The sequence below is a fragment of the Mandrillus leucophaeus genome, unplaced genomic scaffold (genome assembly GCF_000951045.1).
Source record: "Mandrillus leucophaeus isolate KB7577 unplaced genomic scaffold, Mleu.le_1.0 Scaffold252, whole genome shotgun sequence".
NCBI lineage: Eukaryota > Metazoa > Chordata > Mammalia > Primates > Cercopithecidae > Mandrillus > Mandrillus leucophaeus.
The window spans coordinates 323,760-338,330 of NW_012102610.1; the positions used below are offsets into that span (position 1 = coordinate 323,760).

Genomic DNA, 14,571 nt, shown 5'->3' on the forward strand with positions numbered 1-14,571 from the left:
CAGTCATTAACAGACTCAATTGATGACCTTCTGTAGAAGATAATGAGAGCAGGACTGTTGGCAAGGCGTTTATATGGATACACTGTATGTGTCTGCACTGTTTCAGGATTCTCTATTATGATACCTGGGTAAAGGGTGACTTCCTTTCTATCATAAAACAGCCTGGACAGCACTAAGAAGGTGGTTATGTTCTTTTCTCTTGTTGTGAGAACCTAGATGAGATTACTTTGCCAAAGACTCTTTCATTTCTCTTTCTGAAACTCTGTGAGATTGTTGTGTTCTCTGGGACTTAACTTCACAGCTAGTCTATTTTTCCTTTCAGAAATTACCATGGTTGACACAGAGATGCCATTCTGGCCCACCAACTTTGGGATCAGCTCCGTGGATCTCTCCGTAATGGACGACCACTCCCACTCCTTTGACATCAAGCCCTTCACTACTGTTGACTTCTCCAGCATTTCTGCTCCACATTATGAAGACATTCCATTCACAAGAACAGATCCGATGGTTGCGGATTATAAGTATGACCTGAAACTTCAAGAGTACCAAAGTATGATGTTTATTTTCACTTTTCAGACTACTAAGACTGGAATTGGACTTATCTCTCAGTAACCCTGTAGTAAATAGTGCTGCAGACACTAGAATTCTAATAGAGAAGGCATTCACCATTCATTTATTCACCCGTTTATCTATGAAATACTAGGTATCTACGAAATGCAAGAAAGGAAGCTGGCCCCAGATCAATCTTGCCTTCTCCCACTCCTTCCTTCCTCTCTTCTTTCCTTTCTTGCTTACTTCTTTCTTAGGGACATTTTCTACCTTGATTACACTGCCAGTTGTATCTCAGGCTAAGAGTCCATCATCCAAACTTTGAATTCTTTTGGCCCCTTATAAGTTAATAAGTAACAATTCCAAGTCTCACCTTACGTTATATAACTTATCTTCACTATATTACTGCCACTACAGTACATTTTTTCTGTTATGTCCTTTCAGAAGTTTATACTGAAACCTACTTTTGAGCACAAATTTGTTTTAACATTGTAGCCTATTGATAAATTTTCATGCCATTAACTAAATCAACATCAAAACATCAGACTCAAGAAAAACTAGTACTGTACTTTTTGAGATAAAATGTATTTCTGTGATGCTATTTCCTTGATTTTTATCATGTGTGGGCTGACATGCTGGTTTTCCAAAGCCACCACTATGTAATTGGCAATCATTACTTGACAAGTCAGAACTTCCTGTATTTCTAGTGGTTTTTTAAGATAAATAATATGCTTAGTTATATTTATCTGTGTGGTTTTCAGTTAGAGCCTAATATGGAAATTTAGTAGCCCTGAGCCTAACTAGTAAAAGGTAGGGCTTACTTCCATAAGTTCCGCCACGCTCTGTCAAAGATTATTTCACAAACCACCTCTTTTGACTGAACACTAATGCTAACCTGGGCTCTTATTTTTCATGCATATCTAGCTAGGCATACCATGACCTTTTCACAGCGGTATTCCTTCTGTAGTTCTTTTGCAAGAGTTGTTTCAAAGTACTTATAAAATGCAATATTTAAATAAAATGTATAATTTAATATTGTGATGAATACCAAAGACAGAACATTTCCTAGCAAAATAAGCTTCTTGGTGTCAAATCCTCTATGTTGTCTGTTAGAGCTGTAGTATTGCAGGGTACTGGGGGGATCATAGAACCACAGACTTAATTCTCGTTCCCATTTTATATTTACAGGTGAGGCTTAGAGATGTTGTAACTTGCCTGTGATTACAAAGCCTTCTTTTTCTTGCCTTAACTCCAGTGTTTTTACACTAAAACAATACAAATATAGCATGAAGGTATACTTTGGTGGCTTGCCTTGTTGCCTTTTTAGGACTGTTTTCATGGGATAATTATCCTCTCACATGTCTCCATACACAGGTGCAATCAAAGTGGAGCCTGCTTCTCCACCTTATTATTCTGAGAAGACTCAGCTCTACAATAAGCCTCATGAAGAGCCTTCCAACTCCCTCATGGCAATCGAATGTCGTGTCTGCGGAGATAAAGCTTCTGGATTCCACTATGGAGTTCATGCTTGTGAAGGATGCAAGGTAATTTTAAAAAAATCTTCTTCAAAGAAGTTGTTGAAACTTTATTATTTCATTTCAGCAGAACCCTTTTTTTAGGTGATACAATAATATGAATTTTTTTTCTTCATGGAAGAGTGTTTTCCTCTGTCCCCCAGACTAGAGTACAGTGGCGCTACCACAGCACACTGCAGCCTTGAGCTCCTGGGCTCAAGTGATCCTCCCACAGCCTCCCAAAGGATGACATAGTATTTGAAAGCCTAAGAAAGTGGATAAAAGTGGGGCTGCTTTGCCCCACGTTCCTTTCTCCAAATTGATTCTTTGAGACACTGATCTAGTTTAATCCTTGCATCTTGCGGATTTTTACAAAAAGGTGACTTCTCCAAGGTGTCATGGCAAGACAGTGATGATCTGGCACCAGGATGCAGATTTCCTGCATTCTCTAGTTGTTTATTTTTTTCGCTATACCATGTAATATTGTATAGACACAAGATTTTACAGATTATTTATATATGCATATCTTTGAATCCCTAGAGCAATCCTGTAAGATTGGGCTTCTTTATGGCCACATTGCAGATGTAGAAATTACAGGTTGGTAAAACTTGCCAAAGTCATCCCTTAGTAAGTGGCAGACCTCAGATTAGACTCTGACTCCTTAGGTGGTGTTGGCTCTCAAAGCAGTGCCTCATGTTTCCTTATTCCAGCATCACTGTGAGCCACATACATGGACAGGCAAGGAGGTATAACAGTGTGGGAAAGGAGATACTATTTATCATTATCTCTTTCCTTTGTGAAAAGGGTATTTTGGAAAATTCAGACATTTAGTAATTTTTGCTTAATTATTAAGAAAATATGTGAATCCACTCATTTTGATATGCAGTCTTTTAAGATAATTTTAATACACACAATGAAAAAATAGTACTAATTTATTATATACTCATTGCACAGAATAAACTTCATAAATATTTACTTTCTAAAATAAACACCTGCTTAGTTGAGCTTTTTATTCAACATAAAGATACAGAACAACAGTTAGGAAAGGTTTAGGACATTTTGGTTCCTAAATGGATGATGGACCAAAAAAGGAAACTGATTTTTATTGAATTCTTACTACATGCCAAAAACTGTATAAGGTAACATGTTCATACATCAGTATTTAACCACATCCTACCCAGGTTTTCTCATCTATAAAATGATTGTGCCTGAGTGTGGTGGCTCATGCCTGTAATCCCAACACTTTGGGAGGCCAAGGCAGGAGGATCACTTGAGCTCAGGGGTTCAAGACCAGTCTGGGCAGCATAGTGAGACCCCATCCCTCCAAAATTTTAAAAAATTAGCCAGGCATGGTGGCACATGGCTGTAGTCCTAGCTTCTTGGGAGGCTTGGGTAAGAGGATCACTTGATCCCAGGAGTTCAAGGCTGCAGTGAGCTATGATCACACCTCTGCACTCCGATTACAAAGCCTTCTTTTTCTTGCCTTAACTCCAGTGTTTTTACACTAAAACAATACAAATATAGCATGAAGGTATACTTTGGTGGCTTGCCTTGTTGCCTTTTTAGGACTGTTTTCATGGGATAATTATCCTCTCACATGTCTCCATACACAGGTGCAATCAAAGTGGAGCCTGCTTCTCCACCTTATTATTCTGAGAAGACTCAGCTCTACAATAAGCCTCACGAAGAGCCTTCCAACTCCCTCATGGCAATCGAATGTCGTGTCTGCGGAGATAAAGCTTCTGGATTCCACTATGGAGTTCATGCTTGTGAAGGATGCAAGGTAATTTTAAAAAAATCTTCTTCAAAGAAATTGTTGAAACTTTATTATTTCATTTCAGCAGAACCCTTTTTTTAGGTGATACAATAATATGAATTTTTTTTCTTCATGGAAGAGTGTTTTCCTCTGTCCCCCAGACTAGAGTACAGTGGCGCTACCACAGCACACTGCAGCCTTGAGCTCCTGGGCTCAAGTGATCCTCCCACAGCCTCCCAAAGGATGATATAGTATTTGAAAGCCTAAGAAAGTGGATAAAAGTGGGGCTGCTTTGCCCCACGTTCCTTTCTCCAAATTGATTCTTTGAGACACTGATCTAGTTTAATCCTTGCATCTTGCGGATTTTTACAAAAAGGTGACTTCTCCAAGGTGTCATGGCAAGACAGTGATGATCTGGCACCAGGATGCAGATTTCCTGCATTCTCTAGTTGTTTATTTTTTTCGCTATACCATGTAATATTGTATAGACACAAGATTTTACAGATTATTTATATATGCATATCTTTGAATCCCTAGAGCAATCCTGTAAGATTGGGCTTCTTTATGGCCACATTGCAGATGTAGAAATTACAGGTTGGTAAAACTTGCCAAAGTCATCCCTTAGTAAGTGGCAGACCTCAGATTAGACTCTGACTCCTTAGGTGGTGTTGGCTCTCAAAGCAGTGCCTCATGTTTCCTTATTCCAGCATCACTGTGAGCCACATACATGGACAGGCAAGGAGGTATAACAGTGTGGGAAAGGAGATACTATTTATCATTATCTCTTTCCTTTGTGAAAAGGGTATTTTGGAAAATTCAGACATTTAGTAATTTTTGCTTAATTATTAAGAAAATATGTGAATCCACTCATTTTGATATGCAGTCTTTTAAGATAATTTTAATACACACAATGAAAAAATAGTACTAATTTATTATATACTCATTGCACAGAATAAACTTCATAAATATTTACTTTCTAAAATAAACACCTGCTTAGTTGAGCTTTTTATTCAACATAAAGATACAGAACAACAGTTAGGAAAGGTTTAGGACATTTTGGTTCCTAAATGGATGATGGACCAAAAAAGGAAACTGATTTTTATTGAATTCTTACTACATGCCAAAAACTGTATAAGGTAACATGTTCATACATCAGTATTTAACCACATCCTACCCAGGTTTTCTCATCTATAAAATGATTGTGCCTGAGTGTGGTGGCTCATGCCTGTAATCCCAACACTTTGGGAGGCCAAGGCAGGAGGATCACTTGAGCTCAGGGGTTCAAGACCAGTCTGGGCAGCATAGTGAGACCCCATCCCTCCAAAATTTTAAAAAATTAGCCAGGCATGGTGGCACATGGCTGTAGTCCTAGCTTCTTGGGAGGCTTGGGTAAGAGGATCACTTGATCCCAGGAGTTCAAGGCTGCAGTGAGCTATGATCACACCTCTGCACTCCAGCCTGGGTCACAAAAGCAAGACCCTAACTCCAAATAAATAAATAAATAAATAAATAAAATGACTCTGAATTAGATGATCTCTAAAATCCCTTCAATTCAAACAGTTTTTACTCTAAAGGCAACCTAATACAGTGAAAAGGGAAAAACCAGAAGTCAGCTCTGCCACTTTCCAAGTCACTAGCCAGTCACATACACATTGTATCCCTCAGGCCCTCCATGTGTAAAATGACTTCATTAGATTGGCTACACAAGGTCTTATTCATCTCTAAGGTCTGTAATTTCAAAATGACACTTTGAAACACTCCTGGCAAGAGATGCTTTCATTTAAAACACTAAAACCCATTCATTCTGTAATTTAAACCAAGCTAAAATATTTATGACCTTATATGAAATCATTGTATTAAGTCAATTATCTAAGATCTTGATGAGTAGTAAGAACATGTCATTTTATTGACTTAGATTTTTTATTGAGTGTTTTTGTAGTTTTATTGAGTTTTATTGTTAGATTTAATGAGTTAGAGTTTATTTTTACTGAGTTAGATACCATTTTTGAGTGAGTAAATTGTTGCTAAATTCTGAGCCATATTTATCTGAAGAAACCATTCTGTTTTGGTCATGTTGATAATTTACAACTATAAATAAATAAAAACGGCATGATTGGTTTAAGTTTCCACAATAAGTTATTGTCTTTTATGGGCTAGTAAAGCACTTAGAAAACTAAAACCTTTATGCAAGTAGTTCCACCATAATCCTATTAGTCACAAATTTGTGGAAAGCTAACATTACTGAAAACAACTGAAAATGGAAAGACAGGAACATTGTCAGTAGTTGGTTATAGTGATAAATCTAAGTTCTGAGAGCACTAAAACTTAGAAGCAAGCAGGGAAGAAGAGTAGCAAAAAAGAGAAGAGAGAGGAGGAAATCCAGGTGCCTTCAAGTTAGGATTAGAAAGTAGAAGAAGGCAGAGAGGGAGAAAAAACACTTAATAAAACCTGAAGACTCTAGGGGAGTCCTTAACCTATCATGGATTTAAAAACAAACATAGAAGAAAACTAAGCATATTGTACACTAACCTGCAGTAATTTGCAAACCATCCAAAATGTGAATTCCAGAATTCCTAGACTAAAATGTAAAGAAAGTTTTACTCACTTGGAAAGGGAAAATAGACATCTACACGTTTTAAAGGTAAGAATAAGAAAAATATTATTCTTGGAAAATTCAAACATTTAGTAATATACTACTTAATATAAAGAAAATGTGTGAATCCACTTATATTTTGATATGCAGTCTTTTAAAATAATTTTAATATACCCAATGAATAAAATAGCATTTATTATATATTCATTGCACAGAATAAATTGTTCGTAAATATTTACCTTATAAAATAAACCCTGCCTCCGCTGGGGTTTTTATTTGGCATAAAGATATAGAACTGCAGTTGGGAAAGAATTAGGACATCTTGGTTCCTAAATGGATGATGGATTAAAAAAGGAAACTTTTTTAAAATTCTTATTCTGATTTTTATTGAATTCTTACTACGTACTAGATACTGTGTGAAGTACATTTGCATATGTCATTATTTAGCTACATCCTACTCAGGTTTTCTCATCTATAAAATGATTCAGATGATATTGGTACGATGTGGTTACGTAATGAAACAATATCATTTGGCTTCTTCAGGTATACATCAGCAGTTCCCAAAGTGTGGTCTGGGGCTTGGACCCTTTCAAGGCATCCATGCAGTTGAAACTATATTCATAATAATGATTTTTATTACTTTTTTCACTCTCATTCTCTCAGGAGTGTATGTGGAGTGTTCTGCAAGCTACATGATGTAGGATGATGACATAGCTCTGGTAGCTAATGGAATGTTTGCTTATATGTTCTTGTATATAATAATTTCTCAGTTGTAATTTCTAGTGTGATAAATGTCAGTAAAGATAGTCCACATAAACAAAAACTCTTTGGGATCTTCCATAATTTTAAAAAGAGTAAAAGGGTCTTGCGACCATAAAGCCTTCAGTCTCGTTCTGAAGAAATGCAGTTTTTCATTCTGAAGAAATGCAGTTACTCATTCTTTGCTACTTTGAAACTAAACAAAATTATTGCTGCCACATTCTGAATACTGCTGCGTTAGACCAGTGGCTGTCACTCATCAAAGACATCTCCTTAGCTTATCACCAATATGCAATAAAAAGTCAGGAAAGTGAAATTAGCAAATGTGTTTAACTCATCTGCATGTATTTTCTGAGAGGTGTTTTGGCAGCTTCACATTTGCTATTACAGTAGAATATGGGTTATATTCATAATTAAAATACAGTTGACCACAAAGCTGCAGGCTTATTTATGGATTGAAAAGAATAAACACAACATAAAACAACTGTTGGTAGATCTTCCTAAACAATTTTACAGTGTAAATGGAACAGGTTTATATTAGTGATTCTTGCCAAAATTCAGTCAGACAGATGGGAATGAGTAGATTGGGTTTGAATTAAGGTGAAATAGTTACAGATTCTTGGGTGTGTTAATATTGCAAACTTATGTAAAATAAAACCTTTAGCAACTGAAACATATATATACTTTAGAGCTTGGAAAGCTATCATTTATTTGTTGTTTACATGTTGGACATATATTTTTTTCTTTGATAAGTTCCATCCTATTTTTTGTCTTTAGTGAAAGATCATTTTAGAACCATAGCCATACCAAAAGATACGGTAAATACAATCTACTGTACAATACAATGTAATCTACGTTTGTATTTCTGTGTACAGAAGAATGCTGGATGCTTGTTAGCCACTTGTATGTCTATTCATCCCTACTTCAGAAAGAGTTTTAATTCTTCTCACCTGCCAGTTGTAGCTTATTAATCCAGCTTCCAGGGGCCAGAATGCTTCATGGGAAAGCCAAGTGCAAGCCTAGCACAGGGCTGTTAATTTCATTGTAAAATCAACAATGCCATTCTGAGGTCTCATTGTCCCTGATGTTTTGTTAAAATTAAAGCAATTAAGGAGAGATCAAAGAAAATTTTTCAAATGATATGAAAAATAGGATCACTTTCTAACAAACAAATATGCAGACATTAGAGTAAATATATACACAAAATAATTTTCTGAAATGGTGACTGATGCATCTCCAACACACCACATCACAGACTTCCTGATCATCAGAAGAGTAAGTTGTTGAAAATGCATTGTTCTGTGGACTCTGAAATAATAAAGAAGAGTGTTATTAGAGTGTTTCTTCATCAGTAATATGAAGAAAATTTGGAGAAGCCGGCCTTGTTCTGTAAATCAATAAATAATTTTACAGAAAAGCACTCGATAATATCCTTACATCTGCTTCTCTAGATTCCTTGAGTCAGATGACAAGAAAACACTTGGTTATCATGAACTCAGTGTAAAAAAGTAAAATCAAGTTCCAAGATGTATACTAGGATCTGTGTATTCAGTTCAAGATTTTATTTACATACACAGTGTATAATGTTTAGAATGCTTATTCATTGAAAGACCTTGAATCATCACAAAAAATGTGATATACTTTTGAAAGGCATCAGCTGAGTCATGTCAGAAATTTCCATTATAAGAGTTAAACTTAATTCTCTTTTTTTTTTTGAACATGTGTTAAAGATTTATTTAAAACGCGTTAACAAGGAAAAAGCAGGATGGTAAATCTAGTTCAGAGAAGAACTTGCGGGACCAAGAATATATAGTCACTGAAAGAAAGAATCCTGAAATAAGATGCAAAATGGTTAATGTTCTACAGGGCAATAAAACCATAACCTTGAGGTTATCTTCTTATCATTATTATTATTATACTTTAAGTTCTAGGGTACATATGCACAACGTGCAGGTTTGTTACATATGTATACATGTGTCATGTTGATTTGCTGCAACCATCAACTCGTCGTTTACATTAGGTATTTCTCCTAAAGCTATCCCTCCCCCAACACCCTGACAGGCCCTGGTGTGTGATGTTCCCCACCCTGTGTCCATGTGTTCTCATTGTACCACTCCCACCTATGAGTGAGAATGTGCAGTGTTTGATTTTCTGTCCTTGTGATAGTTTGCTTAGAATGATGGTTTCCAGCTTCATCCATGTCTCTGCAAAGGACATGAACTCATCCTTTTTTTATGGCTGCATAGTATTCCATGGTGTATATGTGCCACATTTTCTTAATCCAGTCTATCATTGATGGACATTTGGGTTGGTTCAAGTCTTTGCTATTGTGAATAGTGCTGCAATAAACATACGTGTGCATGTGTCTTTATAGCAGCATGATTTATAATCCTTTGGATATATACCCAGTAATGGGATGGCTGGGTCAAATGGTATTTCTAGTTGTAGATCCTTGAGGAATTGCCACACTGTCTTCCACAATGGTTGAACTAATTTATACTCCCACCAACAGTATAAAAGCATTCCTGTTTCACCACATCCTCTCCAGCGTCTGTTTCCTGACTTTTTAATGATCGCCATTCTAACTGGTGTGAGATGGTATCTCATTGTGGTTTTGATTTGCATTTCTCTGATGGCCAGTGATGATGAGCATTTTTTCGTATGTCTGTTGGCTGCATAAATGTCTTCTTTTGAGAAGTATCTGTTTATATCCTTTGCCCACTTTTTGATGGAGTTGTTTGTTTTTTTCTTGTAAATTTGTTTCAGTTCTTTGTAGATTCTGTATATTAGCCCTTTGTCAGATGGGTAGATTGCAAAAATTGTCTCCCATTCTGTAGGTTGCCTGTTCACTCTGATGATAGTTTCTTTTGCTGTGCAGAAGCTCTTTAGTTTAATTAGATCCCATTTGTCTATTTTGGCTCTTGTTGCCATTGCTTTTGATGTTTTAGTCATGAAGTCTTTGACCATGCCTATGTCCTGAATGGTATTGCCTAGGTTTTCTTCTAGGGTTTTTATTGTGTTAGGTCTTACATTTAAGTCTTTAATCCATCTTGAGTTAATTTTTGTATATGATGTAAGGAAGAGATCAACAATTCTCTTATCAAAAAATCTTCCTCTCCTAGCCATGCCAAATAACTGAGCACTCTGTGAGCCATCCAGCTGTCAGCTAGCTAAGTAGCATTTTCACCCACTAATATTAGTCTTAAAAAAGCAAGAATCAAAAGAGAAGTCAAGGAATATCATAAAATATCTGTGATCACAATGGTAAACATCAAAATTTTCACTAACATTATCTGTGATCACAATGGTAAACAACAAAAATTTCACCAACTGTTATCAATGAGAACAGTTCTATACATTAGCATTCTATTCATCTGTGAGAAAAAACAAAAACAAAACAAAACAAAAAAAACCTTTTTGATATCTGAAGGTCCTCAGAACCCTTTGAGAATTAAAGAGACTTCAACTGCCAGCAAATTCTACATTGGGCATATTCTTTAAGACATTGCTGATCTCACAGGAGGTGGAGAAAACTCTCCAAAACAACATCAATGAAACAAAATGAAACAAATAAACCCTCAGTTCGAAACTATGAGCTGCAGGCACACTTAGCAGGTCAGGGTTTTCCCCATGGTAGATGCCCAGAGAGGTACAGGAGTGATCGTTGCCCCAAAGGCGGATGCCTGTAGTAGTTTTCTGAGCAATCAGTGAGAAGGAGCTGAGTGTAAGGCTTTTGAATTAAGCCAGGATTCTCAAGAGTGTCTGAAATAGTCGTAAGTCAGCAGTACTGCTGGCTACTGAATTCCTAATTAAGACCTTGTAGGAGTCCCCCAGTTTAAGGTCAAGAAGTGTGTTCCAAATACTATCAGCAAGCATGTGAGAAGCTAATCATCTTGAATGACATTCATCAAAAACAAGAAAACTGATACAGACTCCCTGCTCTTCCCCTTCCCGGGGGAAGCAGAAATTGGGATTGCCTGATACAGAATATAAAGCAGCTATTATGGATTATTTAAAGGAAGAGGGCATAGGCTTGCAACAATAAACTATTAGGAATAACCAGGATGATTTGAAAACCAAGTGGAAAAAAAAAAGTAAACCTTCTAAAAGTTAAAAGTATAATTACTGAAATAAAAGTTCAATGGAAGGATTAGATAGCTTACTGGACATAGCAGAAGAAAAACCTGAAACTGAAAGAAATTGCCAAGAATGAAACCAACAGTGTCTTAAAGAATATGTCTTGTCCAGGATCTTTTGGAATGTGAAGGCTCTTAGTTCTTGAAGGATTCATAGGATCTTTGACTATTAAAGAGGTATGTCTTCTTCACTGATCAGTGGAAGAGTAAAGTGTAGAACTGTTCTCACTAGTGAACTTTAGTGAGAAATGTTTGTTTTTACTTTTGCCAGTATAATTATATATTTTCATGTTATTTTGCTTCTGTTCTGATTTTTACTTTGGCAATCAATATTAGTGAGTAAGTAGTGAGAAGAAAATGGAAAATAAAAAAGAGGTGTGCGGAAATGTGAAGGCTAGAATAAGAAAGTCTACTACTTATCTCACTGGAGTCCAGTACTGATGAACAGGTGAAGCCGTAATGCAGAAACAACATGTCCAAGAAGATAAATGAAAAGAAATTCATGCCCAGACACGCTGCAGTAAAACTGCCGAATACTAAAGACAAATAGAGAGTATAAAAGCAATCAAAGAGAAAAGGTAAATCATCTTAGAGGTAAATTGACAAGAGACTTCTCAACAGCAAAATGGAAGCAGAAGGATAATAGAATTCAAAGTGTTAAGAGTGAATAACTGAGTACTCAATAATCTCTCGAGAATGAGAGTAAGCCAGGCATAGTGGCACACGTCTGTAATCTCAGGCCTTTGGGAGTCCAAGGTGAGTGGATCACTTGAGACCAGGAGTTCAAGACCAGCCTGGCCAACTTGGTGAAACCCCATCTCTACTAAAAATACCAAAAAAAAAAAAAAAAAATTAGCCAAGTTTGGTGGTGCATGCCTGTAATCTCAGCTATCGAGAAGGCTGAGGCCCAAGAATCGCTTGAACCCAGGAGGCGGAGGTTGCAGTGAGCCGAGATAGCACCACTGCACTCCAGCCTGAGCAGCAGAGTGAGACTCTGTCTCAAAACAAAAAACAAAACAAAAAAAAGAATGAGAGTGAAATGAAATATCTATTGGTTAAGAAAACAAAAATACTGAAAAAGTACATTTCAAGGATAGTAAGCCAAACAGAGGAGAAGATATTTGAACATCTGTAACAGACGACAGATTAATATCTAGCATATTTTTTAAAAGTCTAAAATTCAATTTTAAGGAAAAGACAATTAGAAATTGGGAAGTGAAAAGCCAGGGACATACAAATCAAGATTTACATTCAATTTTATACATTTTAGATTGTCAAAATTAAGAAGTCTGACAACACCAAATGTGGAAGAGACTAGAACTTTCATAAAACGCTTGTGGGGAGTGTAAATTGGTAGACACTTTGGAAAACAATTTGGCATTATCTTGTAAAATGTAATAGTCACACATTGTACAACCCAGAAATGCTACTTAAAAATATTTACAGGAATATTTAGAGAAACTCTCCTCACAATAGCAAAAAATTGACATTTCAGACATTCATCTGCATGCAAATAGGCTAATAAATTATAGTATAGTCATACAATGGAATACTATATAATTATGAAAATGAGTAAATCATAGTCTTTCACTAAAAAGAACGTAAATTTTAGAAACCTCATACTAAATTTTAATAGCGTCCCAAAAACTACATATAGTATAATACCATTTAGTAAAGCCTCAAACAAGCAAAATTAAATAGTATATTATTTCATTTTACATAGTAGGTGATAAAACTGTATTTTCTTCCTTTTTTTCTTTTCTTTTTTTTTTTTTTTTGAGACAGTGTCTCACTCTGTCACCCAGACTGGAGTGCAGTGGTGTGATCATAGCTTGGCTTACTGCAGTTTGACCTCCTGGGCTCAGGTAATCCTTCCATCTCAGCCACCAGAGTAGTGGCTGGGACTACAGGTGCATGCCACCACACCTGCCTAATTTTTGTGTGTTTTTTTTAATAGAGACAGGGTTTCACCTTGTTGCCCAAGCTAGTCTCGAACTCCTGGACTCAAGCGATCCATCCGCCTCAGTCTGTCAAAGTGTTGGAATTACAGGCGTGAGCACCACACCCAGCCTGTATTTTCTTAAAGATCAAGGAAATGACAAACCCAAATTGAGAATAATGGTTACTTTGTCAAGCCTATTGCCTTTGTAACATCTCAGTCATAATTTGGAGTCACAAACCACCAGAGGTGGAAGTGCTTTCTCATTTTACAGTTGAAAAAGGTGAGGCCCAGAAAGGAAGTTATGTGACATCTATATTAATTCCACAAATTTTAATTTAGCACTATCATAGGCATTTGGATTCCATCCAGGGGTATAAGAGGCTATTCCTGCCCCTGAGGAGCTTATAATTTTAATTGAGCAGTGAGGGAGGGAACAAAATAAACACTTAAACAGTAATAAGTAAATTCTGTGGTGTGTTAGAAAGTCATAAGTGCTATTGGAAAGAAGAAAAACTGGAGCAGAGTCAAGAGGATCAAGAGTTCCAGAAGAGAGGTGGGGCAGGGACAGGCCACAGTATTAAATAAGTTGGCTTAGCCCCATTGAGAGGTGAGACGCAAAACTTGAAGGCGATGAAGGAAACAGGCAAGTGTGTATTTAGAGAAAGCTTTCTTCTTGAGGAAAGAAATAAGTCAAGAGTGATTTCAAGGATTTGGGCTTGAGGATCTGGGAGGATGGCGTTGCATCTGCCGAGATGGAGAAAGTCGCAAGTGAAGTGAGTTTGCAGGGGAGGGTCAGGACTTCAATTTGGACAGGCTGGCTTAGAGATGGCTATTAGTTATTTAAGTGAAGCTGTCAAGTAATCAGAACATCCAGAGTTCAGAATGGAAATTTGGAGAAAGTCAAAATGCATGTCAATGATCGCAGCAATACTAATGCAGTGCTTTTTGCACCAAACAGGGCCAGATATATTTGAAAGAATTAGCAATTAAATTTTATGGAGATGAACACAATAGAAATGAATAGGAATATGATGAACCCAAAAAATGGAGTCAGAAAACATGTCCAATTCGATTTTTTTCAGCTCTTTCCAAAAGATGTAAATATAGCAGAATATTCAGTTGGCCTCAAATTGACGTATTTGTCATTTTGAGATAGCAGTCGATTTTGTGAGGATTTATCTGATTACTTCTCATGTTATTTGCCATAGTCTCTTTCTGTCTGTAAGCCACAACAATGATGGGGCACACTTTCAGCAGCATGAATAAGTGAAACAAATTCTGCAGGAAATTATGCAACATAGAGAATTCCAAAAAAATTATCC

General features: G+C 36.6%; 1 protein-coding gene across 4 annotated transcripts in view; it reads left to right on the plus strand.

Annotated features, from left to right (window-relative positions):
* The window catches only part of PPARG (peroxisome proliferator-activated receptor gamma), a 164,995-nt gene that overhangs the window by 107,594 nt on the left and 42,830 nt on the right, over positions 1-14,571 (plus strand). For 3 of the 4 annotated variants that reach the window (XM_011983594.1, XM_011983593.1, XM_011983591.1), the window contains 2 exons: positions 323-550; positions 1,924-2,093. In XM_011983594.1, the coding sequence (XP_011838984.1) occupies positions 331-550; positions 1,924-2,093 (390 nt within the window). In that variant the 5' untranslated portion in view covers positions 323-330. The remainder of the gene's footprint in view (positions 1-322; positions 551-1,923; positions 2,094-14,571) is intronic. The other variant, XM_011983592.1, reaches the window with a different exon arrangement.